Consider the following 26,608-nt stretch of genomic DNA (forward strand, 5'->3'; position numbering starts at 1 on the left):
TAGTAAGGAGTAGAGTAGAGAAACTAGGCACACTGGCACAGTGCAGTAGGGCTCAGCCTAACCTGCTTGGAGTTAGCTCGTAACCTGACAATTGCTCCAACCAAAAAGCTTCCAAGCACCAAACCAGCTCTCCTTGCTTCATCTCTCTTCCTCCCACCTACCCTACTGATCAATTGTTGCAGTTTCTGAGAGCTCATCACTGTGCATGCAAAATCGCGAAGTTGTTTGTCCCCCCCCGAATACACCCCTCTCACTTGCCCGTCCAATTAATCGATTCGCATCCAGATAGCTAAAGGTCAAATTCCAACTACCTGCACGTTCTCCTCCCAACACAGAGTACGGATAATTTGGCATCACGCGCTCCAAACTTCCTTGTTGTCGCATAACCGACCATTCAAAGCACGAAATCGATCATTTTCAAATATCGCCATGGCGCGTTCTGTATCCCCTCGGCCAGAGTCAAGGGCCCGGAGGTCTTCTCGTAGCCCGCTGCGTGAAAACAGTCTTGATAATCGCAATGGACACCGACTAGAAAGCCGATCTAGGTCTCGCTCGCGATCTAGACGTTTGTCAGTAAGCCGGAGTCGGAGCCGGAGCCGGAGTGTGGCCTCTCGATCTTACAGGGATAGAAGCTATACTCGAAGTCTGAGTCCACCGGGTGCTTCAAGAAGTTCAAAGGTTTGACCCCTTGCTACTATTGGAGACGTTTCATGAGGCTCATAAAATGAAAAGATTGTCATTGAAAAATTGACTAAAAATGTCACGGAGGCTCATCTTCACGAAATATTTGGGGGGTTCGGAGAGATCCAAAGTCTTGATCTTCCCATGAACAATGCTTGTATGTTTGTTTTCCTTTTTTTTTTTTTTTTTTTTTTTTCCCCTGAGCGTCTTATGGCTGATGCATATGGCCTTCCACTAGTTATGACAAATAGAGGTACGGCCTACATCGTCTACCACGACCCTGCAGACGCGGAGGCGGCCATTGCGCATATGCATGAAGCTCAACTGGATGGAGCTGTGTTGAGCGTTTCAATTGTGCTTCCCAAGAGAGCCTTTTCCCGCTCGCCACCACCGCCATCCAATATAAGAGGAGGCTATGGTCGTCAGAGGCACCCCCGAGGCCCACCTGTGGACAGCCGCTCTTCTCGCCATTCCCCACACCCACCTAGGTCCCCTCCCTCGAGAAGGTATCGCAGGTCTCGCCCCATGGAAAGGCATGATCTTTACCGGCCGCGGTCTCTTTCCCAGTCTAGATCTCGATCGCCTCGTCGCTCTCGATCGGTTTCTTCTCGATCCCCGTCTGCATCTCCAAGGAGAAGGTCACGAGCACATGACGGAAGTCCTCGTCAAAGCAGACGGCGTAGCCCTAGCTACAGTAGCTACGGGTATAGCAGCCGTAGCAGGAGCAGAACCCCAAGTCGAGAAAAAGGCCGCAATCGGTATGGACCTTCATCCAAGCGGTAGATATGATTCAACGACAAGAGATTCCCTTGCGCAGTGCCTTGCGAGTTTTCTAACGCCATCATGGCTAACAAATTCAATTCACGTATCCCATCTAATCAGATTGCAGCGGGGTTTTGGAAGATTAATGTAACCGATATAATAGCTTTATTCTGATGATTCACTCGATTATTTTCCTACACAGGAAATAGCCTTATTTCGAAGAACATCGGAAGATATGCCAGGTTTAAATTCCACCCTAGAAGAAAGCGAACCAACCGATGTACATCGCCGCTAGGTTTTTAATATCGGTTGCTTGTATGATCAATTCATCTACATGGCCATCCACCGATAATGGGACTGATTCGCCAGGAAGGAGACCGCGGAGTTTATTACGGACATTTTCTAAAACGCCCGCGGGGGTCTCGGGGACATTTGCGTGTGTGCGGCGCTGGAAGGAGGGAAATGGAAATATAAGCGTCTTGATCACATATCTGCAGCTGGATGCTCACCTTTTTGCCAATGAAGTCTGTTGTTGGATCATGCAAGAATGTCTCCAAGATTGTCATAAGCGCGTCCTCATTCTGGCGCAGCAGATCAAGGCTGAGTTCACATGTCTTTCGAAAAGGGCCTATTGACTATTAGAAATCAAACCAAATTCAACATCTAAATCCAAATCTAAGAGAGAAAAAAAAAAGCTAAAAGCTTTATGCGCTCAACGACACAGGGGACAGACCGTTATATCCGTAGGCACCAAACGCATCCACCATATTTTGGGTGAGGCGGAATGGCACCAACTCAGGTTTATCGAATGTTAAACCCTAGGGACTGTCAGCTCGGGAGGGTGCATGGTCTTTTGAATATCAACTTACTTTGTCAAATAGACAGTTAAAATCAACATGCAGAACACCCCCGGTACCTTCTTCGAATAAAATGTTTTCACCGTGGCGATCTCCAAGTCTACATACAAAGCTCATCATGTTAAAAAAGGGTTGGCTAGGTGTGATTTGGCATCACCTACCCGAGGACATATCCAACCATGGACATTACAGCACACGACCGCGTGTAGCGAAGTCTTGCTGCAAACCAAGCGCCAGCCTCAGGGAACATCTCTACAAACCACTCGTGCAAAACTGGAGGAAACCTACGCCAGAATTAGTAAAGGGATTCTTCAATTGTAACACACAATATTATTATATATCAGTGGACTCACATTGCCAGAATCTTATCTGTGAACAGCGGGAGCTTAGATACATCCGAACACGCTTCATTGAGATAATGTTTGATTTGATCGTACTAAAGATAGGTTAGTCCCAAAGCGAATCAGACGATATCTTAAGCAAGACTGCAATCCTGCATCTGTGGATCTTACATTCAATGTGACTCCTCTCTCTTTCAACAGCTTAGTGATGAGGTCCCTCAGTGTTCTGAGGTTATCCACCCATTCAATAAGCCCACATTCTTCATTCAACGGAGTAACGGCATATGTTTTGATATCTTCTACCCGTTAGCTTAAAAAGAGGAGGAAACAAGCTTAGGAAGTATACTCACACATGCGCCGTTTGCTTGACTCAACATCCTTTTTCAAGAATCGATTGATCATGTTGTTAAATTCCATTAGACGCTGGTCCTTACGAAGGTCATCCTTTGGCTTGCATAGGATATTGTAGATCTTGCCATCTGATCCTCGGATGCTGATTTTCCGGGGCTTCTGGAGCGAGTTCAGAATCTGGGCGTCATCAAGAATAGCTGCATATGGTCAGAAACGTTGTCCCATTGAATATACTACCATTACACACCTTCGATAGTCGTAGGGTCTCGTGGGAAAGCCCGGAACCCCTTTAGGTACTCAGAGTCATGGCTAGCAGGTAAGCTCGGGGTAAGCATCGCTTGGAATGGTACGACTAGTCGGCATGGAGCCACCTTGTGGTTGAATCCAAGCTGTCGAGCAAGATTGATTCTGGATGTCTTCTTATTCTCGATTCGGGCCACACATAGCCTTAACATTTCTTCTGAAAACTTCTGGCCTTGGTTGATCATTCCGCGGATGTCGGAGGTTCCATCTGTCTTCGTTTTCTTGTTCATATCCTACAATAATTTTAGTCTGGGTTGTTTGAGCGCAAGCTCCTCAACATACCATGATCTTTTGGAGACACGTAAAGCCTCTCGATGCTCGATCTTTTGAAGATGATTTGACCACAGCAAGCACCGTCCATAACCCTTGTTGGGGGAAAGAATTTACTGATTTCGCTACAATTTTCGTCAGGAGGTTATACACCGTGACGTTAGGATGGCATATTCGGGCCACGACTTGAGGAAGAATGGTGAAGAGCTGAAAGACATTAATGCATGATCCGATATATATTAAGATGGAAACTAACCAGCGCTGATGGCATTCTGTTTACATATTTCTTCAACTGTGAATGCATGTCGTCAAGGCTCTTTTTTCTTTGATTCAATGTGTGCGCTTGGAAGTCCCTTTGGTTGGTCAGTAGGCAACATAAAAGGATGACACTAGAAAGGCATAAGCCGAGTCACATACTCATTATCACCCCTTTTCGGGTCAAACGGCTGTTCAACAGTCGAGGCATGCTCCAGCCAAAGCGTCAAGACCTTCGGCAATGACTGGAACACGTATTTATTTCCATGAGCTAATGAGCGCAGGTAGTTATCAATGACTAGCTTCGATGCCTCGCCACTCAAACTGGGGACGTTACTATCAGTCTTAGAATTTACTCCATGGTACTTACTAAATCTGTGCTTCCTTGCCTAATGGCTTGGACTTTTCTGAATCCAATATTTTGTTGTAATGCTTCCCGAGATAATAGTGGGCCTTTTCCCATCTGCAAAATGTTAGACAAAGCCAGCATTTGATATGCATGACTAGTTACCTGGAATGGAGCTTGATGGCTTCTCGATATCTCTGCACTATCATATCTGACTGAGTCTGCCCAGCTCTGTCTGTCCATTTTGCCAACAGTAAATGTGCCTATATAATTAGCTAAATGACGCTGGAAGGAACTCATATGAGACGTACTCGTGCTGCAAGTAAGTTTTGGTGCTTTTCACGGGTTGAAGTTGGCGCAGAATTTGGGCCAATGGATGCGGATGACGTCGATGAAAACTCATTAGCAGCTATCGCACCCTCTAGTATTTGGATGGCTTTCCGATGATGACCATCTTTCCAGAGAAGTCGGGCATGCTCGATTGTAGCAGACCGATCCTTCAGGTTGGCGGCATTAAGCATTGACTGGTACGCTTGGTTGCCAAAGTTACCTTTCCTTGACAAACGCGTGGTAGTCAACCAGGCTGCCGCTATGTCAGAGTCTGCGAAACAGCCACTAGATATGGGATTAGCATAAACTTCACTCTGGAAAATTCGTAAGAATATAACGTACGTCAGTTCCATTGTGGCTCTCCTTAGACCAAGAAGATACTGCTTGTCAGAGATATACCCTCCCAGAACATCTAATCGACGGTCCAAGGAATCCTGTAATTCTGAACGCGAGTCGTTGTTTTTGCTTGCATCTATTTCCACTAAAGCGACAGATTCTACCTCTGTCAGAGCATGTAGCTTCAGCATGTTATCATGACATGATTGCAAAGATGTAACGGAATTCGTGGTGAGAGACTTGGTAACGCTGAGTCTTAAGTTGTTAATGATCTCACCAAATTCCTTTTTGTGGCCACAGCGGAAAGCATCAAGAGCTGATCCAACCCCAATATTGAAATCCGCTGTACGCTTCTGTGTACAAAGGTCGAGATAACTGTGCATTTTCTCCCATTTACCTGTCATCCAAGATGCCTCCACTGCGAAAGGAAGGAATTTAGAAACAGACGTTGGTGTTTTCAGGATTTCAAAGCGGGTCAGGATTGCATCTAAAGGCTGTGAATATATTGATGGGTAAAGAGAGCCTCGGTTGAAGTATTACCTTGCTGCCCTGATTCCTTGAGGCACGTAAACAAATTGCATTGGGCGTCGATGTTTTCGGGTTCTTTCTCAAGTTGCAACTCGTACCAACTTTGCGCTGTTGCCCATCTTCCTGCTTTTCGGTGTTCAAGAACCTGTTGATCGATGTCAAGCACATGCAAGTGGGTTGAAATGCCCTCTATGCCATCCGGCTCATCTATTTGGCTGTAGATATTCTGAAGATGCTGGTAAAGGGATTCGATGCTGCCGTGTTGCTGCTTTTCGGGTTGCATTTTATATTGACGAATGTATTGTTCCCAATGGAACAGCGCCCTGGAAAAGGACTTGCACTCCACTGCTCTCTTGGAAATAACTTCGGGTGGGATACCGCTCAAAAGACCCTCCACGGCTTTAATTTGTGATGAATACGTGTCTAGGAGTAAATCCCTGGAGCTTTCCTTGGAAACTCTATGCGAGCCCTGACCATGATTTCTAAGGCTATTGAGCTGCTTTTTCTTCCCCTGCAACCACCTCGAAAGGTAGTCCAGAACTTCAAAAACACTCTAGTATAGGTAGTTAGATATAGGAAAGTCCAAGTCCGAAGGGTAGGCATGGCTTACCTGGCTACACAAGAGGACGGCTTCGTGTACCTGATTACTGGTTTCAGGAAGGGGGTAAGAAAGAATATTGACCAACTCACACTGCAAATCCTCTTTCTCTTTCTGGGTTCCTCCCACCACGCGGTTTAATACGGCAAATGGCAGGAGAAATGACGCTATTGATATGTCCTGTCCCTTGATTATGCGACTGCAAACACTAAACACGGACTTTGCGTTATCGCCATTCCCACTCTGTAGAAGGTCTTGGACAAAGCCTCTTAACCAATCGGCATGAGTTAGCTCGGCCGAAAATAAAGGATAGCTGCCGTTAGAGCTAACGGTGCCAACGGTAACAGTATATTTTGATGTTAGGAAAGGTGTTAGAGTGTTGCGAACAGCCTCAGGAAGTTCTAGCCACCGTTGATATTTCTCGTCTGTCTGAATCGTACGAGAGCGTTGCGTGACGGTGGGGTTCAGATTGCAAAATTTAAGCAAGTTTTGCATAGCATAGGCAAGAAATCCCTGGGCCCTAGTATTAGAGGCGGACAGGAAGGCGTCAACTAAAACGTGTTGAAGGAAAAAGAGCACAAATTCGAAGGTCTCCTCCATTTTATCAAAGTTTGACAAAACCAGAATTTCCTTCTTCTCTTTGATTGTGTCCACTCGGTTTGGATCCAGGCAGCCGATATGACCCAGGCATCGAGCTGAAAGAAGAGTAATGGACTCCGAGGTAGTATTGAACTTCACACAGCAGTCAAGCAGGGAGCGTACTAATTGCGCTACTGCTGGGTCAGGCTGCTCGCTCAAGACGGATCGATGAACGAACTCTTCGTGCTTTGAGAGGTAGAGAACAAGCTCAGCAAGGGCTTGTTCAACAACTGTAGCGTTCTCACTCAAGCAACGGCGGGCAAATGCCAAAAAATGGCTTCGGACGTCCATCCTCTCCTTCATCTCATTTATCTTGTCCTCGAATTTAGACATCACAGGTATTGAAGCTAGCGAGGGCATTGTGCTGAAAATATCTTGCATTAGTTCACTGTACGATCCCAGGATATGATCCACAATTTCATAAGCAAATTGTCTGGCCTCTTTAGTGAAATTTTCCCAGTGTCTAATCAAGATGGACAGCGTTTGATCAAGTAGAGGCTCAACTTCCTCTTCGTGCAAGGAGCTGATCAGAATTCCCCAGACCGTGAAGGCATTACTGCAAAGTTCCCTGATTTCCAAAGCAGCCCGCAGGCAGGCACATATCTGTATTTTTCTTAAGTCTCTCTCATCCATTTCTTCAGTTAGGACGGCATATTTAGAACGCACCTGAGGCAAAGCACTGCTGATATGACCCGGGGCAACTTTGATCATTGCTCCAATGGCTATGAGGTTTCTTTTCTTTTCAACAATAGGCTGACGTATTTGGAAATCATTAATGGCATGAGCGAACTGCGTTATTATTCCAAGAACATGCTCTTCGACGAAGTGACCTATCAAATTTGATTTTTTGGGTGCATGGGTGGACTTTCGAGGCACCAGAGATGCAAGAATATGCAACGCTCGATGAAACTACACTCGTTAGCATTTTATTTTCTCATGGGTAAAGGAATAGCGTACATACCCTTGCTCCTTTTTCTTCCCCCATATCCCCAAGGCCTTTCAGGAGGTCGCACGCAATTAAAATAGGTTCAATTCTCACCAATTCTGCTAGAGTGCGCCCTTCGAAGGCCGGGTCCACGGCGGATAAGGTCGACATGATCATTTTTTCTGAATCTGAAGAGGGCTGAGATAATAAAAAGGCTAGTATGGCTGCGAGATTATTCTTCTCTGAGCATATATCAAAGGGAGTTTTGACATCTTTGTAGGTCCCTCCAATTCTAGCAATGATATCATGTTTTCGTGAAACCACCAAATGAGGAAGAACATAAACTTCTGTAAGTCGGAGAAAATCATCTACTTTCATCCCGAGTAAGTCACAAAGTTGCTCTGCCATATAAGGGCGAGACTGCAGGGTTTTTGCAACTGTAACGGAGAGGGTTCTCCAAAAAGGCCGAAACAACCCTGCGGGAGTGACAGAAAACTGCTGCGCCAGCTTTGATAACTAACACGTCGTTAATTAATTCTGAAGGGGAATTAAAGGAGGTATAAACCATAGAGTTTCGTAATTAGAAGGTTGGTGTGTATACATACTTCAGTGTATGCTACTGCACAGACGAAAGGATTTGGGTGCCCGAGATACTCAATAAGACGAAGCAGGATAATGTTCATTTCCTCATCATTTGAAAACCTAAGGTTTCGAGGTTAGTGACCCAAGATTAAAACATTGGAGAAAAACTGGGATGTACTTGGCAAGTCGGCACATGGTCATAATACAAGTCTCATGCAACGACGCTTCTTGCTTTTCAGAAAGGCTCTTCAACCACTCCAGGATGACAACAAAATTGCTCCGCTGAGTTTCATCCTCTAAGCTCTTACGTACGAAACAAATTACCGAATGTCTGAGGTCCATTTAGCATGAAAGATCTGATGGCTCGTGGGAAGGTCCATACCCAGTGATAACTCGAAGCTCTCGCACTGAACTTCTTAGCGAACTTAGAAAGAAATCACCAAAAGCTGAAGAAGACAGTTGCAGATGGGTTAAGCTTGCAGTGTGCATTAGGGTTCGTTTCAATGTTGCCATCGCGGTTACTCTAAGGGCAGGGGAGCGGGATAGTCTCGGGATTATAAATGATAAGATTTTGCATAAAGCATCGCCGTCGTGTGTTTGCCAATTCAGTCCAGAATCGTGATCATACGGCTCACAATCGCAAGCAAGACAGGGTTGCGCGCCTCTTATGACATTTTCAACAAGCCCAGTTAAGCTGCCGGCCATGGCGCAAGGAAGCCGGCTCAAAGTACCTAGAAATTCACATTTTGCTGGCTCGGAGAGCGCAAAAAAGTTTTCACTTTATTTGGTATTCCGCATTAGCATCTGCCTGTTCTGAGCATATAGTTTGACTCACGAGATTGCCAAGTTTAGGCTGTCTAAGTTTTCGGGTCCGTCAAAGCGGAGCATCTTCAGCAAAACAGAGATGAATTGCTGAGCTATATTTAACTCATCTTGTGCATTCTCCAGCCGTGGGAGGCAACGACGTTTGGATGCTTGTGCGATCTCATCACTTTCAGATGTCCGGTCTGGCAGCGCAAATCTTTGTACGCAAGTGAAATTGTCTAGCATGGGTTTATCACTAATATTCCTGGGTGAACTCTTCACAGGCTCCGGCTTTGAACGAATCTGGACGAGTCTCTTTAGAAATCCCTGTACGGTGGCCTTGCTTCCAATCAGTCTTACGGTCAAACATCTGGAATTACAATAGGACTGACTACCTGGAGATGTGGGTCAAGCGATTGGAAACTAGGTCTCTTCGCAGCATCACCTAGAGAGGTTAAGAGTGTTCTAATGGACCTCAGGCGCTTCTCTGTATAGTCGGAAAAATTAGCTAACTCATCAATGCACTGGCTCAAAGTTAGTTGAAGGGAGGAAAAATCGCTCAAATTTTCCCATTCCAGTATATCGCCTATTATCTGGAGGAAATCGGGTGCAATCTCTATTTCAGATGATGATCCGAAAGGGCAACTTGAGCGAACGGAGATCAGGAATTGTGAACAGACTTGAGCTTTAGTCTCAACATTATCTGTACTCGGATTTTGAAGCCAACTAAAAATGACTTTCCACAGGCGTAGATAGCCATTTAGGACCCAGGCGAGGTTTTGGCGAACGGAAGGAGATTTGTTAGCACATGGGAAACCGACACTCTGGCGCGGCAGGAAAGAGTCAAATAGACTGAGCGATACAATAGCAGCGCTCGGAAATGTCCTGAATTTGAGTTTCTTCTCGAATAGTCCATGAGGGAGGCCAAGTTTGCCTAATGCTACAGAAAGAGGACCATCAGATAGGGGTATAAATAGCCTAGACAGAGAGCCATCCCGCCGTCCTCGAAAATTGAGCTCTTCTAGGGAGAGTAGAATATCTAAAGTGGATCAGTTCACATCTCGAACTCGCTCCTAGATCTGACGAACCGGTTGCGCAACCCCGCAAAAATGCGGAGATCGCATGGCAAGACGACCACAGCCTGGTATGTTTATATTGAGCGCGGATGATACTCGAGTAGACCCCAATTATTTTCTCCCCAATGCTACCGTTGCTGTTCCGAGCACTGAGCAGGTGAAGAAGCCGAACCACTAACCAAGCGTATAGCGGAGCATAGGCCTTTTCCCCAATTATTTCTGGATCCGGGATATCCAGTAACGTTCGAGGCGCTTTCTCGACGGTTGTTTGAATGATGTCTAAACAGTCGAAGAGTTGCCCACTCCACTCCTCGTTGTCCGGGTTCTCATCCTTTATACAAGGTTCCAAACCGGCCTTTATCACAATACAAATCAATTTGCTAACATCGGTAACACTGTCGTCGAGGCGGAGTTGACTGTATTTTCCTTCCACAAGCTCTTGACGGAGCTCTGAAAACGCTTCTCTTGTTAAACTATGTACTTGGGTTCCTTCGGAAGAGAGGCGAGGGGCAAGCTGGGCTGCGAAAGTAGACGAAACTGGTTCTGCAGATGTCCAATCGACCATACTTATCGTTGGATAAGAACGCGCCTTGAGGTCATCTGCAGCCATCTGGAATGCATTAAATCATGATAACCAAAGTGGATTAGAGGTTGATGAATAGCATAAAAGCGTAGGCCGTTGATGTTTTGCTTCAGTAACCAGAAAATTGATAAACGCGATAAAGTCAGTTGTTGCTTGTGGTACGGAGTACTGGTAAAACATAAAGGCTAGCGGTCATATATCCGTATTACGAATACGGGATAAGACCCCTCGGAAATTATCTAATCTTCGATACATTTCATGGCCGTCACTACTCAATCATCGCCTGAAATATCAAGTCCTTTCTTCTTCTCTGACTTTAAATATTCAGCGCTTTTAGCTCCTGTATAATTCTCTACTCAAGCACGTATCACTCCCGAGCAGGCCTTTTTTTTTTGCGACACGAGAACTCGTTTGGTCAATGCTCACCAATTAGCTTGTCCAAAGCTACCCAGCTTTTGATATTGATTGTGTTTAAGCTGCTTTCTGGCTCACAGTTTCACTCAAGCATCATTTCGAGGAAAACCTCTGGAATCCTAAGCATTGGTGATATGGAGCAAGTGAACGTTATGCATGGCCCGGAGGCATCCCAGATGCAGCCAGCGACCTCCAGACAGGCCTACTTTATGGAGCAAGCTTTTGAAATGGTATTTCCCCTTCTGGTTGACAGATTAAAGGCCATACTTCTCACTATTCTACAGGCTAGAAAAGCGCTTGATACCGGCGAAACACCGGTAGGGTGTGTCCTGGTGTATGAAGATCAAATAGTTGGATCCGGTATGAACGATACAAACAGGTCCATGAATGTAGGTGATTCAACATATGAAACTCGGAAAGACGTGCTGTAGTGTTTAAAAATATCCTCTTGCACGTTCTGCAGCTTTGCTGATAAAGCTCTCAATTTGCTTTCTCCATAGCAAACACTACCAAAGGCTAGATGGGGATCTGACATGTTATGGGTAGGGAACGAGACACGCTGAATTTCTTGCCATTCAGGAGATGCTTCGCAAATATCCGCGATCGGCACTCCATTTAACGGATTTGTATGTGACTGTTGAGCCCTGCGTCATGTGTGCCTCGGCCTTGCGGCAGTATCGAATACGAAGCGTGTATTTTGGCTGTGGCAATGAGAGGTTTGGGGGGACGGGCAGCATCTTGTCATTGCATTCTGAGTTTGTTTCCCTCTAGCTAATAAGGCAATTGGTTGATCTTACGGCTTATCCTCCCCAGTCTTTCGATCGATCCGCCTTATCCTGTCTACGGCGGCTTGAAACACAAGGAAGCCATAATGTTACTACGACGCTTCTACATCCAAGAGAATGACAAAGGTATACAATCGAATCTTTCTGGGAAATTTTGATATTTGTTTTTGACTTTTTCATAGCGCCAAAACCTCGTCCCAAAAAGAATCGCGAGTTGAATACAAAATTTGACAATGATATCGAAAGCGTTGACAATACGTCAGTGGAAAAGTGAAAATACAGCACCGATTGAACTAGCCACCAGTCCTAACTGACAAAAAATAACTATACAATTCCGTTCGCCTTGGCCACACGCACCAGTGGGTGGGAAGAGGGGTTGCGTCACATTTATGTTTAAGTATACAGCTCCCTCAGTGAACGGCCGAGCTCAAGTGGTAAGACAATCCATTCCTCTCTGCGTCAATCGAAACTTTAGGAGGATCCGGCCTTTGCCAAGCGCTCTGCTTCAAGCTCCCGCTCCGCCTGTTGATAGTATTTGGCTGTATCGACACCGTGCTTGTGCCATAGTCAGTATATGGATAGCGGAATTAAAAGGAAGATGCGGGGTCGGAAGGAAATTGTCTAGGCATCAAGAACCTACCTGGTCATGGTTGACAATGTTGAACCACGGAAGAACATGAATAAAGAGTTCTGAGTAACGCGAGTTTCTGGCGGCCACCCCTTGCAAGTAAGAGGAGACGGTTGAGGTACCATACAAAGCCTCACCCTTCTTAACCTTGCCGACCATTTCCTTCATATCCATCTCAACTTCCCTCGAGTTCTCTGTAAAGCCGTAAAAGCGGTCTGCGATGGTATGAGCGAACAATTCTAGCCAAGGCACACAAAACGACCGGGACTTCGGGGAATGACGTACTGCAAGATCTCTGGTAAAGCACATGTAGACCTCCGACGAGACCAATTGCTGTAGCTAGGCGCATCACAGGGGCAAATCCTCCCCTACCGACATGAGATGGGCTCACTCGTTCCATAATCCAGAAGGCGAGCGGAGAAGCCGCAGCCATTCCACCACCAACGGCATAATCGGAGGGTCTGGCGTATCCGAAAACTCGTCGCAGATGCCTATAATAAATCAAAAAAAAAAAAAAATCAAACATTAGTGTTCGGTTCAATTCCCCTCCTGACGTCCATTTATTTCCAAATATGCAAACATTCTGGTGATCCATACGGGTCAGAGTCAATGAGCTGTTAAACACTCGCATGTTAGCAATAGGCCTTTTTCTAACGACGTGAACAGCGGAGTTGGCGGAGGAAATAATCGCACCGGATAATCGGTCCTGGCCCGCTTGGGCGGCACGACCATTGTCTTGGGATCAGCTGCCATCGTGACCAAGCTGTATAATATGGGATTGTGTCAGCGACAAGTTTGTGTTGTTCGGAATGGCTCGAAGTTGAATGGGGTTGGAACTTGGAGGACGGAAGGAAGTTGGTGCCAAGCTCGATTTTTCCGAATTCAGATTAGTTAACTAGCTGGGGGGAATCCGACATGACTAAGAGTGTATGTATGTGTTGGTAATAACGGCGATATCATTCGAACAGAACATACGAATACCGTACTGTAATTTAGTTCAATTAGTTCAATATGGGTTCGCGGAATTACTTGATTAGCTATTGATTCCCCATGAGATTGGAATAGAACCTAGCTCAGTTTGAACTTCTAATGAACTCGTGTTCTGAATTCCAGATATCAAATTATCAAGCCCCCAAATTCTTTTTTTTCCCCCCTTTTTACCGATGTTCCCGGGTTAATTGGGGGTTTGAAGAGAAATTTCAAGTCGCGCGTTCTTGACGCGTCCTGGCTTGCTTATCGATTCTCTCACACTCGTTATCGGCATCCTGTGGATGCCACCAGCTTTTTTTTTTTTTGGCGACAACCCAGCATTGATTTATTTCCCTCTACAGTTTCTACAGGTCAACAAACAGTTTATCTCGAAAATCGTTATATCCCAATGGCAAATGAGGGCAATTCCACAACAACCCAACCAGCACCATCCGCAGACGACATCGACGATCTATTCGACTACGATGTTGGCTTAGATGGGATTCTGCAAGAAATCCAGACCAACTCAAGTAACATCAATGCACCAAACCCAAACCCACCGGCTGCCCAGGACAACTCGGGAGTAGTCCTAGGACTGGATGAGGAGGTCAAAGTTGCCAAAAAGCGCCAGCCCGTTGCGAAACTCGATGAAAGCAGGTAAGTTGCTGCTATAACAGACCAACCGGGGTCCGCTTCATCTTTACATTTACGCCTGTTATTGTCGCTAACATTGCTATTCTCTCTCTCTCTCTCTCTCTCTCTCTCTCTCTCCAAGATTACTCTCACAGGCCGGGATCCCCAAATTGCGCCGCTCTGCAAAACAAAAGTTAAAGTTCAAGGGAAAAGGCCACGAGGTGAGACCGCGCACCCCCCCCTGGTATGGAACTGAACCGAGCTGAGGCTTGTTATCCCTGGCCAGTTCTCCGACCTAGCGCGGCTACTCAACTTCTACCAACTGTGGCTTGACGACCTGTTTCCTCGCGCCAAGTTCGCCGATGGCCTAACCATCCTCGAAAGACTCGGTCATTCCAAACGGATACAGATAATGCGACGGGAATGGATCGACGAGGAAAAGCCCAAGATGGGAGATGGCGAGATCCCGGATCGCTCGCGATTCGGCCAGCAAAGCAACAACAACAACAACAACAACAACAACGATAATGATAATGACCTTACAACCCACGACGTTACAATGACAGAAAACAACCATGAATCCGGTCCCAGCAGCGAGTCGGTGAAGGTTGAGTACTCCCGAGAAACAGATGGTATAGACAATGACGATGACGATGACGACTTGTTTATATCGGACAGAAACGCGCAGAGTCGCTTAACTGCGAATCAAAGCGCTCCTCCTCAGGATGACGAGTTTGACGAGTTAGATGCTTTACTGAGGGAACAAGAAGATCAAATAACTGGTGGAGAGAACCCTTCCGCTGCGATTGAGCACGATCCATTTGAAACAGCAAGTCATGCGGATGAGCTCGAGGCCATGGAAGGGATGGGCCTGTTTGGGGATACACCCTCCTAGAAATTACATCAAGGCCCATTCACTTTACTGGTGATTTGAACAAATCTGTTATACTCCATAATAATAAAACTTATTCTGTAATTGTTGAAAGATCACTGATCAACCCTGGGAAGGGAGGGAAAAAAAAATTATATGCATGCATTTTGTGCATTCCTAGCCATTGCCCATGCGAAAAAAAAAAAGAAGAGAGAAAAGGAAGAGGGAGAAGAAAAAAAAAAAACAATAGAACTCCATATTCTTGTGCAAGATTGTAAGTAAAGAAAAAAAAAAAAAAAAAAAAAAAAGGTACCTTTCAGGTCTAAAATCCCCCGGGGAGAAAATTACGACACGAAGGAATGACTGAAATATGACCATCTCGTTTTGATACACACATCCCCTTCCCCCGTCTCCAGAAAACTTTGTAAGATGATTATGTATGCCTTGTCATTTTGGTGAGCAGTTTATTCACAAGGTCACAGGCTCCGTAAAGACAGAGAACTGGCCACCACCACCAGCCCAGTTGAGCTTCTTACCGCGAACGGCAGTGTTCTCGACAATGGTGGCGACCTCGATGTCGTCCTGAGTGCCTTGGCCAGTTTGGTAGGTGGCAGAGAACCCCCAAGACCAGGGACGGCCCTCTGCATCGATGGCAATCGAGTGGTCAGATCCGGCCGCAACGGCCTGGGCTTTGATTCCCGGAACGGCCATGGGCTTGATGAGAATTCGGGGCCGGCCACGCTCATCCTTGATGACAACGTCATCGGGAAGAGAGTCGATCTTCAGACCTGTCTGGTATCCGTCGAGGCGACCCCAGACAAGGCACTCGCCATCGGCCGCAACCGCGAGGGAATGATGGGCACCACCGCAAATCTGAGTGACGTTCTTTCCGGACAAAGAGTCCACAAGGGTTGGGTGAACGATCGCCGCCTCACTGTCACCTGCATGTTCACGAATACCGGTTTCACCGTAGCTGTTCAGACCCCAAGCGTAGACCTTTCCAGACTGGTGCACTGCAAAGGAGTGGAAAGCCCCGCAGCCGATGTGGACAATGTTCTTGGGGAGGCCGAATTCGCGAGGCAGGAGGCCGTTCAGCTTGTTGCGCTCGATAATCCGACGGCCCAGTTGGTTCTGCTGGCCGGAGCCCCAGGAGAACACGGCACCCTTCTCATTGAGAGCCAGGACGTGGTTGTCTCCACACACCACATGCTTGATCTTCTTCAGTGCGGGGAGCAGGGTGGGAGTCAATTGGACTGTAGTACTGGCATCAAAGCCCAGAATACCATCGTTGCTCTAGAAACATATTGTTGTTAGCCGCGTCAATAGATCCAAGGTCACCGGAGAACCATACTCTGAATGTTCCCCATCCATACACAAACCCGTCGTCAGTGAGGGCAAAGCTTGAGCTATCCCCAGCCGCGACTTCCACGAAGACAGTACCGTCGGGGAAAACACTGGCCGGAATCGCAGTGGGTGTGGACTCATAAGGATTGAGATCAGGTTCCTCGTCATCCTCCGAATCCGAGTCCGAGTTGTCCTTGTTATCCATATCCTTGTACCCACCATCCCAGTTTGTGTCCCTTCCAAGGGCGCCTTGGTCATTGACACCCCATGTGAGGATCTTGTTGTCATGCGTCAGAGCAACGCAATGCATGCCACCAACCGCGACCTGCACGACACCGACAGTGTCCGATGGCAGGTGGGGGTTCAGACGGGGCCGCTTCACGTCAATGGCATTTTTCGCAGGTCCCAGACCGAGTTCGCCGGAGCTTCCCTCACCACACACGTACACATTCAGTCGGGCCGTTGGAGCTTGGTTGATCACTACCTTCGGCTTGGCCTTGGGCTTAGGCTTTGCAGCGCTAGGCTTAGCGACACGAGCGCGCTTAGGTTGACGAGCAGTCTCTTCTTCGTCTTCCTCCGCTTCCGCTCTGCGCTTCTTCACAGGTTTGACTGGCGCGTCTTTTGCATCTTTTTCGGTTGTGTCTTCAGCTCTGGCCCGTTTTCGCGACGCAGCGGGCTTCGCAGCGGGTTTCGCAGCAGGTTTCGCCGCGGTCTGTTTCTTGGTAGCAGCAGCCGTAGCCGCAGCTCTGGGACGTCCTCTAGTGGCAGGTTTGGTCGTCGTAGTATTCTTAGCGGCAGTCGAAGCCTTAGCAGCAGACTTTTTTGTTGTAGCGGTTGTGCGCGCGGCGGCCTTAGCAGCGCCTTTTTTAGGAGGCATTGCGGATGACGCAGGATAGTTTCGAGGGAAAAGAGAAGAGGAATAGCAAAAAAAAAGATTTTTAAGAAGAAAGAACAGAGAGGGATGTTCAAGATTCAAGGGAAGTGAACAGGTGGAGTAGGCAAAGAGAGAAGTGAACAAAGCAAGAGGGAGAGAGATCAAAGGTGGTTTGAGAGGAAAGAAAAAAAAAATAAAAGAGAGAGAGAGAGAGAGAGAGAGAACACCACGAACACTATTCTTCTTTTTCTTTTCTTTTTTTCTTTTCTTTTTTTTTCACCCCAGCTGTTATTATTATTTATTTATTATTATTATTTCAGTATTAGTATTAGTGTTATTATTTTAGTATTATTATTATTATTGTTATGATTTGGGTGGTTGTTGTGCTCTTTTTCTTAGTGTTACGACTCGAGCGAATCACGCGCTTCAGTCCAGGTTTTTTTTTTCCACATTCCAATCCATCTCAAGAATCTCGACATTCACTGAACTCTTCATCTTTGAATACTCATGTATTTCCTTCCTGATTCATCGTATGATCTACCACTGACTTTCTCCTTAGTGACCATCTATTGAGATATATTTATATACACCCTCGGTTCCGAGACCTCCGATCTCATGACTTGACAAGGGGTCGAAAACTTTTTGATTCATCATCTTCTCATTCCCCCCCCCCCCCCCCCTTTTCTTTCCTTTAAAATACAATTTAAGGAACTGCGGTTTCCTTCAAAAGACCACTGGTTTATCCCCTGATGATATACACTACTACCTACAGGAAAATAGGGTGAGGCTTTTCTTCTTTGTGCAACTGGTAAACAAAGAAAACCACCATCCCCCTTGCCCGAGTAACAAAACACAAAACACAGATAGAGAGAACAAAAGGCTACACAGCACTGTGTACCCCTTCTTGGCCTTCTGGCTTTGAAGTACGGAGTATTCAGGAGTAGTTTCACCCGGGGTTGTGTTGTTGATTGAGATACTGAGCAACCAGTTCATTAACTAGCAAAGTTGTTTCCAATTGGATTGCAATTCATTATCATCATTATTATCGTTGGAAAATATCACATAATCCTCCTGCAATTATGTACATTGAAGTTAAAAAAAAAAAAAACATGTTCATCCGAAATGCTATCGTGAAGCTATATTGCTAGGATTCGACTCGGGGAAGAGGTGCAGCAGGAGCAGTTCTTATCTTCCCACACATTATAACATTCTGTCCTAATGGAACCCATTTCACATCCCGAGGATTCAACGCAGCATTGGGCTTCCCTTGTTCATCCAATTTCGAGTTCGGGCTCACGCTGACTCCGCCAGACCCAAGATACGTCGGTGCAACGGTCACAATCATCGAATCTATGAACTCGGTGTATTCGGGGTTCAGAAGTTCACTGAGAACTCGTCCGCCTCCTTCAATCATCACACTCTTGATACCCTCCGAGGCTAGGGCCCGTAGAACGGCTTCCCATCGGAGTCGCCAATTGTGATTATACTCCACAATCCGGAGGAAATCCCCCCCGTAGCCTTTCAACATCATTAATTTCTGAGGGTGGATCTGCGCCCCTGGGGACACGACAACCCACGGGGCTTTACCCTTCCCCTCAACGGCCGTTCGCAGCATCCGGCAGTCTGGATGCACCGGCCACCGTCCCGTGGGATCAATCACCACAGGCCGTGGCTGCCACATCCTCCCCAGGCCGCCAAAGCCGCCCGCGCCCTCGAGTCGGCAGTTCAGCCCAGGGTTATCTGCAAGCACCGTCCCCACTCCAATCAGAATCGCATCATGTCGGGATCTCAAGTAGTGTGTCATCAGTTTCGCCTCGGGTCCCGATAGCACCGTTTGCATGCCGGGGAGAAGCGAGATTTTCGAATCCATGGAAGAGGCATAGGATAATGTGACATGCGGGAATTGTCGCTTGTCATTTAGCTTCGGGAGATAAGGCTCCAGGAAGTCTAGTGGAAACTGGGGAAAGGAGAGCGTATCCGGGGGTAGGGGGGGTGGGACTATATTGGCACCTGGTGGGCCTGTTGAATAATCCACTGGAGTGGTCCTGTTATCTTCCGTTGCCCGAGTCCTAACAATGCCATGTCCCTTCTGATACTCGTAGCCATCGTGGGGCATCAGTTTCACTTCCGGATTCTGGATCCTCCACTTTGCAGAGACGTTCCGAACATCAGTGACGGTGCAAAACTTCCCTCCGGCTTCGACCAGTTTCTCGGGGTCCTCTCGAAACTTCGTGTAGATGGAGGAGGGCAAGTATCCTTTGATTGCCTCTCTCCTAGCAAACTCCATCAGCCCAGAATTCCGCTTCACTTTGTCAATATAGTCCAGGTCATGTGAATGGACACGACTACTCCCCGGAGTCCGCGCAATAGTGACAGTGGAGTACGCGCCCTCAAACTTCACGACCTTGATCTGAAAGTTGCAGATGCCGCCCTCACGCACCCTCTTCTGCCGCGGACGTTTCCCCTGGGGTAAAGGCCGTGTTTCCGAGCTGCGGTGCGTTGGCCGTCGCAAACGGCACATGTAGTAATCCGTGGTGCAATGCCCTTCCTTGCTCGAATTCGACCTTTGCTTGACCCACACATTATCAATAAAGGGCCAGTATGTTTCGAATTCCTCCAAACTAATCTCAATCGGCTCCTTGCATTCAAACATCACCTGGCGGATCCTCGACAGATTCGGCGGATTATTGATCAATATGTAATTCGAAGATTCCCCTTGTTCCGTTCCGTTGCCCGCATCACCACCGCCACCCATGCCATCTCCACCCCCGGACGCGCCATGCCGGAATAATAAATGTTCTCGCGTCCGAAAAGGGTCATCGGGACTAGAGGTACTCTGGGCTTCCGTATGAGCCTCTGGGCTTCGCTGGAGTTGTTGTTGTTGTGGTGGTGGTTGCTGTAGTTGTTGCTGTGGTTGTGGTTGTGGTTGTGGTTGTCGCTGTGATTGTACTTGTACTTGCAGTTGTGAACGGAATTGAGATTGAGGCTCTAGATGACTCTCGGGAGCCGAATCCTGCGCGTCTGCACTGCTATCTCCAGAGCCTGTCGTGTCCTTCGCTTCCACATCCACATCCACATCCACCTCCACCTCCATCTCTCTGTCTGACGAAGCCCGACCAGCCTCTGTCACCCGTGCTTGGTCCCCATTCTGCAGGGAATCCAGCTTGTCAGTCGAGGATATTGCCTTGGAGCTTCCTTCAGACACGCCCGAAACGTCATGGTCCATGTCGAACACGGCAGGCGATCGCGATCGGATGAAGCACGATATTCAATTCATTATTGAGGATGGGCGCGTCTTTGCGTTTTGGCACCAATCGATGACGGGGTTGTATATTGTATACATATACATATACATATGTATATAGATATATGGTCGCGCGGTATCGCGATCGTTGATCCGAGTTTCTGTCTCTGGGGATGGTTTCTTCGAAAGTCGAGGCTTGCTTTAGCTTCTTCGCTGACCCGCTGCCAACCTTGGCGCCCGAGCTCCGTCGCGGAACAGATCCGCACCGACTTATGTTCAATCTATGTATGTAATATGTATAGAGTGTATAGAGACTCACTCTTTCTCTCTTAGAGATTCGATTTCTACATCTGTATATAATATTTTCAACTCTACGAATTCATACAATAGTCATGGCTGTAACGAGAAATCTCAACTGATATAGACCAATCTAGTCAAAATACTATTAGTACTACCCATTTCTGTTTAAAACGCGCCAATATCTGCTCCTGCACGAGCAAGAGTCTCATAAACTCTTGGGGGTAGTTTGTATTTGACCATGCCGGAGAAAATCATCAAATCTTTCGCCATAGCCAACAACTCCTCTGCAAGCCCTTGCCGAATCTCGTTCTCATATGCCCCAGAGCTTAGTCGTTCCCGCTCATAGCCAATGCAGGTAATGCTCCAGATGATCACATGTCCTACATTAGAAGAGATAATCGACGGGAGCGTGGAGAACGCTTGGGCGGCACTTCGAATATAGGGAACAGAGCCTCGAGCGCGGAGCGGGAGAATGCCCAATCCATTGATGGTCTAAATAATACGTGCATCATTAGTACATGTGAAGGGCTATAAGGCAAAATGAGGGAATAAAAAAAGGAATCAAACTTACGTCCAAAGCGGCCGTCCACTTCCCTGTCTCGACCTCGGCCTTGGCCTCCATCATACGAAGTAAGAGGCCGCACGCGTCGCGATTTGCCTGGCGGATTCGCTGGTAATAAAGGGCGTTCTTATTATAGAGACCGATCATATTCCTGGCAAGAACCACCGGGTCTTCCACGGTAGTCAAGCTTAGACTGCTTCCAAGCTCTGGCGAAGCTTCATTTGATGTCGAGCGGTCCTGCGTTGGGTCGGTGCGGGGCCGTAGAGGTTGAAGTTTCAGCGTAGGGCTTCCCAATGGAACGGCGACAGAGTCCGACAGTGTTCTGTTGATAATATCAATGACGCGGTCATAATCCTCCGCAAGGTGATAAAGAAGGACAGAGTCGGTGATCAGGCCCTTGTCCTCGGCAACAGCCGCTGCTTGCACTGTTATGGTCTTGAGGAACTCTTCCTGGTCTTCTAGTTTGATTAGGCTTATTCGCTGCTCAATCAGGCCCTTGATTCGAGTGCCATCCGAACGGATGTCGCCCAATAACTTGGCAAAGTCCCTTGTTTCCAAGATATATTCTCGCAAAGCTTCGTGGCATACGGAAGATTGGGATTTACCGAGGGCACCATGAAGATCAGCATTAAGGCACAGCAGAGAGAAATAGTCAATTGCCGCTTCAACATAGGCCGTACGGAATTCCTTGGTGTATTGTGTGATGAGGTAGCCAAAGTTGATTTGCGGGTATTGCTTCACGGTGAAAGATACTGTTTCGATTAGCGGGGCGGAGAAGCAAGAGAAGTAAAAAAAAAAAAAAAAAGGAAGACTCACAGATTTCTTCGCCAGAAGTGTAAAAGTCGGACACCCGCAGAAGACCGTAATAGGTGAGAGAAATGGCGAAGTGCACTGCACTAATAGGCGCGTAGGACCCAAGATACGAGACAGCCTGTTCAAACATTCCTCCGAGAATTTGCAGAAGAAAGAAAGTTCCGTAGCCACCAGGTCCTTCTTGACCCTTTCCAAAAACCCGCTGCCCAATTTCAGTGATATCGGTCTGGATGTCCTCGAGACCGAAAACATCACCCGCAACTTCCTCGGCGCGATCGTCCTCTCTAGCCAAGCTGAATTGCAGCCACATCCAATCCTCGACGCTCTGATTCACGCCGTCTAACCGTCTGCGACCAAGGTCACAGCGTCCGATTATCTTGTAACATGCCATGCGATATGGATCAACAGTGTTGTCGGGCGCATTGCGTGAGCGTTGCTGGTATTCGCCATTGATCTTTTGTTGCATGTCTCTCGGCAGTCGTCTGCTTTGAGCATAGGTTGTCATATAGGTAACAAACTTGTGATCCAAGGAACGGAAGCCAGGATCTTGAGTCACATATTCTGCTGCTTCCGTAACAAATCCGCATCGAAGGAGATAGAAGATGAGAATCCAGCAATAATCCTGGCCCACCATTTGTAGCTCGGTTCCGTCAGGGGCGAGGTCTTTCCTGATAGCTCTCAGTCGAATATACGCGCGGATTTTGTTGACTACAGTGGGTATGCCACCGAGCTGTGCTTCGCGAGGGTTCTTGGCAATCACTCCCTCGATCTCACTGTAAAATGATTTCTCCAGGAATTTCCTGGACCCTTCGACAATTCGCTTTCTTAGACCTACTGCCTGATGAGAATTCGGCACTTCGTTCAGGTACTCCGCAGAGAATTGACGCTCCTTGATGGCGCCTGGGTCGGACATGTTGGTGACCTCTGGTGATTCTCCAATGATATTGATCAGAGCCCTATATGCATCAAAAAGTTGCCGGGGGACCTAGTCTTATTTAGTATATTGAAATACATGTGGTTCTTTTGTAGGAACTTACATCGCCTCCTGCGTGCTTCTCGACGTCGGAAAACTCATGCAGCACTGGGAATGCGCGCGAGTGAAGCCTAGCAGAGTTCAGCAACTGCACCTTGTCCGCATAATAACCCATTTTCTCCCGTAAGAACCGCACGTCTGATGTATGGGCACCGGGGCCCTCGGTGCGTTCCACAGGATCTTCGAAAAGTTGGTGGCTTGATTTTCCAGTCCCAGGAGTTCCAATAACGGACTTCTCCAGGCCAGAGCGCCCGAAGACACTTCTACGGGACATACCTGCAGGGCCATGGGAGGCTGCAGGCCCGGACTGCCTTGTGGAACGCCCGAAGGTCCCTTTTGCATCGCCAGAGGAGCCCTCCTTTTGTGATAGCCCAAAGTGCTTGAAGATTCTTTGGCGTTGCTCCTCCCAGTCCAGATCCACCTTTTCTTCCAAGAATGTATCAAAGTCTCTCTGCGCTCGAGCAAGGCTTTCAGCAACCATCACCTGACGGCCACGCTGCTGGATGTTCCTCAAATACTTTTGGTTGTCTGGGTCAAAAGCGTCAGGTTCTTTCGAAGGCACTGCAATAGACGCGTGGGGGTCCAGGGCTTTGAGGTCACGGAGCGCACGCCCGGGAGAAATTCCTGATGCGGCGAGAAGGTAATGCCTGTCCAACCGCCGGTTATTAGAATGATATACCAAGAAAAAGACTCCAATTGCGCGCGACTCACGCTTTTGTACTCGGCACATGCGAGTCCTTAACCCCCGCAGCACCCAATTCTCTCGCTTTCCGACGGATGTCATCAAGGCCCAATTGAAGGTTGGGCAACTCTTCAAAATTGCTGCTTCGAGCAACAGCGGAAAGCGGGCGCTTTTTACCGCGCTCTAGCAGACTGTTGAAAAAAGCTGGCTGGGTCGCTTGGGGTGCCTGTAGGGGCTGCGCAGTGCTAGCATTTGGTTGAGCCTGCCCGAAGAGTGAAGATTGAGTGGGCTGCTGCTGAGCTTGAGACTGGCCACCGAATAATGAGGCACCTGCAGGCGCCTGGGTTGCTGGAGCGTTCCCGAAAATGCTTGTTGGGTTATTTGTAGAAAATATGCTCGACGGCTGCGAGGGGGCTCCCATGCCGCCATTACCAAATAGGGAACCTGAGTTGTTGAAGGCCATTTAGAAGGACTGTATACGATCTTGTAGGCGTGGGTGGCCGCGGAGGAAGGACCTTCGTCTGTGTCGACGACGGTCGGTATTTGGCGACTTGACCTGCTGTTAAGGGGAAAACCATCAGTGTTACTGAGCCAACGGGATAGTGTTCAGATAATAGAGGGTATTTAGCACATACTGGGCAGATCAGCACATCGACCAGAGCTCCTTTATAGAAAACGTTAGGATTCTTTCGTTAGTCACGGCAACCCGAAATTTTAGGTATTGTTTATTACAACAGCTTCTTGAGGTTGCGGAGTACAGTTCCCAATTGGGGGTTGCCGGACTTTTTATTCGCCGAGCCCTTGTCCTATAGGGACCTTACTGCAGGGCTTCTTTCCATCATGAGATCTAAAAACCCAATTCAACCAGAAATCAAAATTATGAAAAGGGAAGAGCTGTGACGGGCCTTGCTTTTCTCGAATCTTTATCTTTCGATTTATTTTATTCTCTTTTTCTCCGGACTTAGACCAGCCTTGAGCTTTCCGCGAGAATGCCGGTATTCCAAGCCAAAACCTTTCGACGGGCCACTACGGCGTCGTCTACGCTGGGAGAAAAGATCGGCACAGCATACAGATCTAGTCTCACAAAGCATCCGTTCCTTCTGTTCGGAATGCCTTTCGTCATGATTATTGTAGCGGGGTCTTTTGCGCTGACTCCGGCGGCTGCTCTGCGGTACGAACGACATGATCGCAAAGTCAAACAATTAAGCCAAGAGGAGGCCATGGATCTAGGTCTGAAAGGAGAGGGTGGAGAGGAAGGAATTAAGAGGAACCCACGGAGGAGGATAATTGGTGATGAAAGGGAGGAGTACTATGTATGTTTCCATGCTCACCCATGCGCTTTGCACCTCCCAACAATCGTCTTCTGATCAAGAACTGATGCGGCTTTCTACAGAGACTCATGGCGAAAGACCTCGATAATTGGGAACAAAAGCGAGTGAAAAGGTTCAAGGGGGAACCCGACGGCAAACTATAACTTGCGTACCGAGATAGCCCGGCAGATGAGGTAACGTCCGTCGCCGACATCAAGCAGTAGGCTGTCGGAACCCTAGTCATGAACCCATCGACGGCGACGGCGCCAGAAAAAAAGAGGAACACCACGGCCGACTACACAGGCGACACCCCGACCCTCGGGTTGCCATTAGCCCATATGTTTCGTACGTTTGCAGCGGTTGCGCTGTGGGCTGACAGTCGGCTATGATCCAAAACACATTCTGTTATATGTGTGTGTATCATAGTTTTGTATATCAAGAGCATGTCATATGATCTTCCCTCCGAGTTTAATCGGTTCGATTCTTACGACAGTCCGCTGGACATCACGAGGTTGATTATTTTGCGGCGATATCGGCTCTAGTAGCCTCAAGTCTGCAGAGGGATCCCTAGCATAGTCTGGTGTGTGAATTTAGTCACTTAATTGCAGGTTGCCATTGTAAGTTCTGTTGTTGTCATAGTGCAATGGTCGCGGATCAATTGCCCGGTGTGCGAGCATTTAGCTGCTGGTGCTGAGATCTGAGCAGCTGTCAGCTGATCAACAGAGAGCAAATCGATCAGTCAAGAACCTGGACGAATAATCCTTCAAGAAGGCGAATGGATATGGGTTTATCATCTTGCACTTTTGATGTACCCTCCTTTTCTTTTCTTTTCTTTGCTATAGTTCTACATAAGAGTGATTTGATACTCTCTCCCATTTTACATACTACTAGCAAGCCCTTCATACATTTCTACTACTAGTCCCAAGTGGCTAGGTTCACCCGGTAGTACGGAGAGTAAAAGGGTCAGCAGGATCGACCACCAACCAGCCATTTGTGTGTGGCGAGAAGAAATGACGATGATGTACCTACAGGCCTAAAGATGAGACCAATTAGAGAATGCTAACCACTTGTTAGTCAATGTTCCTGAAGGTTCATGGAAATCCAGACCGGTCGGCACCATATAGGTTGTTACAACTTACGGGATGGACACTTTCATAAAGATTTTGCCGCCTTTCCCCCCTCCCATAACGTACGTCATTGTCCCAGCCATCAACCTCGCTCCTCCCGTTTTTTTCCCTCCCTTTCACAATTGACCCAGAGTGCCCCCAGATGCCTCGATTCTTATTTGTTTCAGCACTCGAACGATGACACCAGTGGGTCAAGAATGATACTCTTACTAGTCGAACCTCAATAACCCCCCCACTACTGTCGACCTTCCTCCATTGGCCCATCGCCCTTCTCTTGCGTTGGATCTGGACCTTCGTATGTGATACTCTTAAGAATCGACAATTTACTGGTACTAGTGTCGAGACCAGAATTGCCCGCCTAAGAACAGACACTCCATTTCCATCCTCACTTGCAACGCCCTTTCAGGTGGTCTCAGCGTTGGGCTTGATGCCACATTTCTCTTCAAAAGAGG

The 26,608-nt window shown here is 47.6% G+C and overlaps 9 protein-coding genes across 9 annotated transcripts; 4 read left to right on the forward strand and 5 right to left on the reverse strand.

Moving 5' to 3' along the window:
• Window positions 1-429: 429 nt before the first annotated feature.
• P175DRAFT_0533174 (RNA-binding protein with serine-rich domain 1) lies at window positions 430-1,589 on the forward strand (the record flags this gene model as incomplete). Its single annotated transcript, XM_040900032.1, has 5 exons — window positions 430-678; window positions 733-838; window positions 920-1,035; window positions 1,091-1,439; window positions 1,564-1,589. The coding sequence occupies 5 exons, from the start codon at window positions 430-432 to the stop codon at window positions 1,587-1,589; spliced, it is 846 nt and encodes a 281-aa protein (XP_040751579.1).
• Window positions 1,413-10,702, reverse strand: atrA (protein kinase MEC1). Its single transcript, XM_040897357.1, has 26 exons — window positions 9,997-10,702; window positions 9,304-9,947; window positions 8,940-9,247; window positions 8,487-8,882; window positions 8,283-8,435; window positions 8,128-8,224; window positions 7,559-8,038; window positions 7,264-7,506; window positions 5,971-7,200; window positions 5,373-5,913; window positions 4,839-5,319; window positions 4,478-4,781; window positions 4,332-4,429; window positions 4,191-4,283; window positions 3,983-4,144; window positions 3,822-3,918; window positions 3,578-3,772; window positions 3,240-3,528; window positions 2,992-3,189; window positions 2,813-2,937; window positions 2,654-2,736; window positions 2,462-2,584; window positions 2,313-2,400; window positions 2,177-2,261; window positions 1,953-2,071; window positions 1,413-1,891 (listed from the first exon to the last, which is right to left on the reverse strand). The coding sequence occupies exons 1-26, from the start codon at window positions 10,592-10,594 to the stop codon at window positions 1,700-1,702; spliced, it is 7,422 nt and encodes a 2,473-aa protein (XP_040751580.1). The 5' UTR covers window positions 10,595-10,702; the 3' UTR covers window positions 1,413-1,699.
• A 155-nt stretch (window positions 10,703-10,857) lies between these two features.
• Window positions 10,858-12,524, forward strand: P175DRAFT_0460703 (nucleoside deaminase). Its single transcript, XM_040894739.1, has 5 exons — window positions 10,858-11,211; window positions 11,266-11,370; window positions 11,528-11,736; window positions 11,795-11,892; window positions 11,949-12,524. The coding sequence occupies exons 1-5, from the start codon at window positions 11,116-11,118 to the stop codon at window positions 12,038-12,040; spliced, it is 600 nt and encodes a 199-aa protein (XP_040751581.1). The 5' UTR covers window positions 10,858-11,115; the 3' UTR covers window positions 12,041-12,524.
• Window positions 11,913-13,200, reverse strand: P175DRAFT_0502338 (putative NADH-ubiquinone oxidoreductase 21 kDa subunit). The gene is made up of 5 exons (XM_040897358.1): window positions 13,088-13,200; window positions 12,992-13,008; window positions 12,680-12,885; window positions 12,407-12,609; window positions 11,913-12,321 (listed from the first exon to the last, which is right to left on the reverse strand). Exons 1-5 carry the CDS (start codon window positions 13,145-13,147, stop codon window positions 12,238-12,240), a joined length of 570 nt encoding a protein of 189 aa, XP_040751582.1. The 5' UTR covers window positions 13,148-13,200; the 3' UTR covers window positions 11,913-12,237.
• Window positions 13,201-13,631: 431 nt separating this feature from the next.
• P175DRAFT_0502339 (Chromosome segregation in meiosis protein 3) lies at window positions 13,632-15,096 on the forward strand. The gene is made up of 3 exons (XM_040897359.1): window positions 13,632-14,020; window positions 14,139-14,217; window positions 14,283-15,096. The coding sequence occupies exons 1-3, from the start codon at window positions 13,773-13,775 to the stop codon at window positions 14,889-14,891; spliced, it is 936 nt and encodes a 311-aa protein (XP_040751583.1). The 5' UTR covers window positions 13,632-13,772; the 3' UTR covers window positions 14,892-15,096.
• Window positions 15,097-15,147: 51 nt separating this feature from the next.
• Window positions 15,148-17,254, reverse strand: P175DRAFT_0524450 (RCC1 domain-containing protein). Its single transcript, XM_040899365.1, has 2 exons — window positions 16,219-17,254; window positions 15,148-16,160 (listed from the first exon to the last, which is right to left on the reverse strand). The coding sequence occupies exons 1-2, from the start codon at window positions 17,086-17,088 to the stop codon at window positions 15,336-15,338; spliced, it is 1,695 nt and encodes a 564-aa protein (XP_040751584.1). The 5' UTR covers window positions 17,089-17,254; the 3' UTR covers window positions 15,148-15,335.
• A 494-nt stretch (window positions 17,255-17,748) lies between these two features.
• P175DRAFT_0502341 (RibD family protein) lies at window positions 17,749-20,709 on the reverse strand. Its single transcript, XM_040897360.1, has one exon. It carries the CDS (start codon window positions 20,309-20,311, stop codon window positions 18,230-18,232), a length of 2,082 nt encoding a protein of 693 aa, XP_040751585.1. The 5' UTR covers window positions 20,312-20,709; the 3' UTR covers window positions 17,749-18,229.
• Window positions 20,710-20,794: 85 nt separating this feature from the next.
• Window positions 20,795-24,182, reverse strand: nic96 (linker nucleoporin NIC96; the record flags this gene model as incomplete). The annotated part of the gene is made up of 5 exons (XM_040895999.1): window positions 20,795-21,121; window positions 21,201-21,943; window positions 22,008-22,989; window positions 23,042-23,684; window positions 23,749-24,182. The coding sequence occupies 5 exons, from the start codon at window positions 24,180-24,182 to the stop codon at window positions 20,795-20,797; spliced, it is 3,129 nt and encodes a 1,042-aa protein (XP_040751586.1).
• A 308-nt stretch (window positions 24,183-24,490) lies between these two features.
• Window positions 24,491-25,193, forward strand: P175DRAFT_0481254 (cytochrome c oxidase assembly protein COX16; the record flags this gene model as incomplete). The annotated part of the gene is made up of 2 exons (XM_040895448.1): window positions 24,491-25,032; window positions 25,113-25,193. The coding sequence occupies exons 1-2, from the start codon at window positions 24,709-24,711 to the stop codon at window positions 25,191-25,193; spliced, it is 405 nt and encodes a 134-aa protein (XP_040751587.1). The 5' UTR covers window positions 24,491-24,708.
• Window positions 25,194-26,608: the final 1,415 nt, after the last annotated feature.

The sequence above is a fragment of the Aspergillus ochraceoroseus genome, assembly GCF_002846915.1.
Source record: "Aspergillus ochraceoroseus IBT 24754 chromosome Unknown P175scaffold_5, whole genome shotgun sequence".
NCBI classification, from domain to species: Eukaryota; Fungi; Ascomycota; class Eurotiomycetes; order Eurotiales; family Aspergillaceae; genus Aspergillus; species Aspergillus ochraceoroseus.

What these genes read in the sequence shown, in the direction of transcription:
- P175DRAFT_0502338 (XM_040897358.1), bottom strand. Translation starts at nt 13,147, where the DNA reads ATGGCAGCTGATCCCAAGACAATGGTCGTGCCGCCCAAGCGGGCCAGG. An exon ending in GCTTTACCAGAGATCTTGCA is followed by an intron (nt 12,610 to 12,679) that starts GTACGTCATTCC and finishes ATACCATCGCAG; the next exon opens with ACCGCTTTTACGGCTTTACA. An exon ending in ACATTGTCAACCATGACCAG is followed by an intron (nt 12,322 to 12,406) that starts GTAGGTTCTTGA and finishes CTATGGCACAAG; the next exon opens with CACGGTGTCGATACAGCCAA.
- atrA (XM_040897357.1), bottom strand. Translation starts at nt 10,594, where the DNA reads ATGGCTGCAGATGACCTCAAGGCGCGTTCTTATCCAACGATAAGTATG. An exon ending in TTTGCGGGGTTGCGCAACCG is followed by an intron (nt 9,948 to 9,996) that starts GTTCGTCAGATC and finishes GATCCACTTTAG; the next exon opens with ATATTCTACTCTCCCTAGAA. An exon ending in AAAACTTACTTGCAGCACGA is followed by an intron (nt 4,430 to 4,477) that starts GTACGTCTCATA and finishes CTAATTATATAG; the next exon opens with GCACATTTACTGTTGGCAAA.
- P175DRAFT_0502339 (XM_040897359.1), top strand. Translation starts at nt 13,773, where the DNA reads ATGGCAAATGAGGGCAATTCCACAACAACCCAACCAGCACCATCCGCA. An exon ending in GCGAAACTCGATGAAAGCAG is followed by an intron (nt 14,021 to 14,138) that starts GTAAGTTGCTGC and finishes TCTCTCTCCAAG; the next exon opens with ATTACTCTCACAGGCCGGGA. An exon ending in TCAAGGGAAAAGGCCACGAG is followed by an intron (nt 14,218 to 14,282) that starts GTGAGACCGCGC and finishes ATCCCTGGCCAG; the next exon opens with TTCTCCGACCTAGCGCGGCT.
- P175DRAFT_0524450 (XM_040899365.1), bottom strand. Translation starts at nt 17,088, where the DNA reads ATGCCTCCTAAAAAAGGCGCTGCTAAGGCCGCCGCGCGCACAACCGCT. An exon ending in ATGGATGGGGAACATTCAGA is followed by an intron (nt 16,161 to 16,218) that starts GTATGGTTCTCC and finishes ATATGTTTCTAG; the next exon opens with AGCAACGATGGTATTCTGGG.
- P175DRAFT_0460703 (XM_040894739.1), top strand. Translation starts at nt 11,116, where the DNA reads ATGGAGCAAGTGAACGTTATGCATGGCCCGGAGGCATCCCAGATGCAG. An exon ending in TGGAGCAAGCTTTTGAAATG is followed by an intron (nt 11,212 to 11,265) that starts GTATTTCCCCTT and finishes ACTATTCTACAG; the next exon opens with GCTAGAAAAGCGCTTGATAC. An exon ending in ATCTTGTCATTGCATTCTGA is followed by an intron (nt 11,737 to 11,794) that starts GTTTGTTTCCCT and finishes TATCCTCCCCAG; the next exon opens with TCTTTCGATCGATCCGCCTT.
- P175DRAFT_0502341 (XM_040897360.1), bottom strand. Translation starts at nt 20,311, where the DNA reads ATGGACCATGACGTTTCGGGCGTGTCTGAAGGAAGCTCCAAGGCAATA.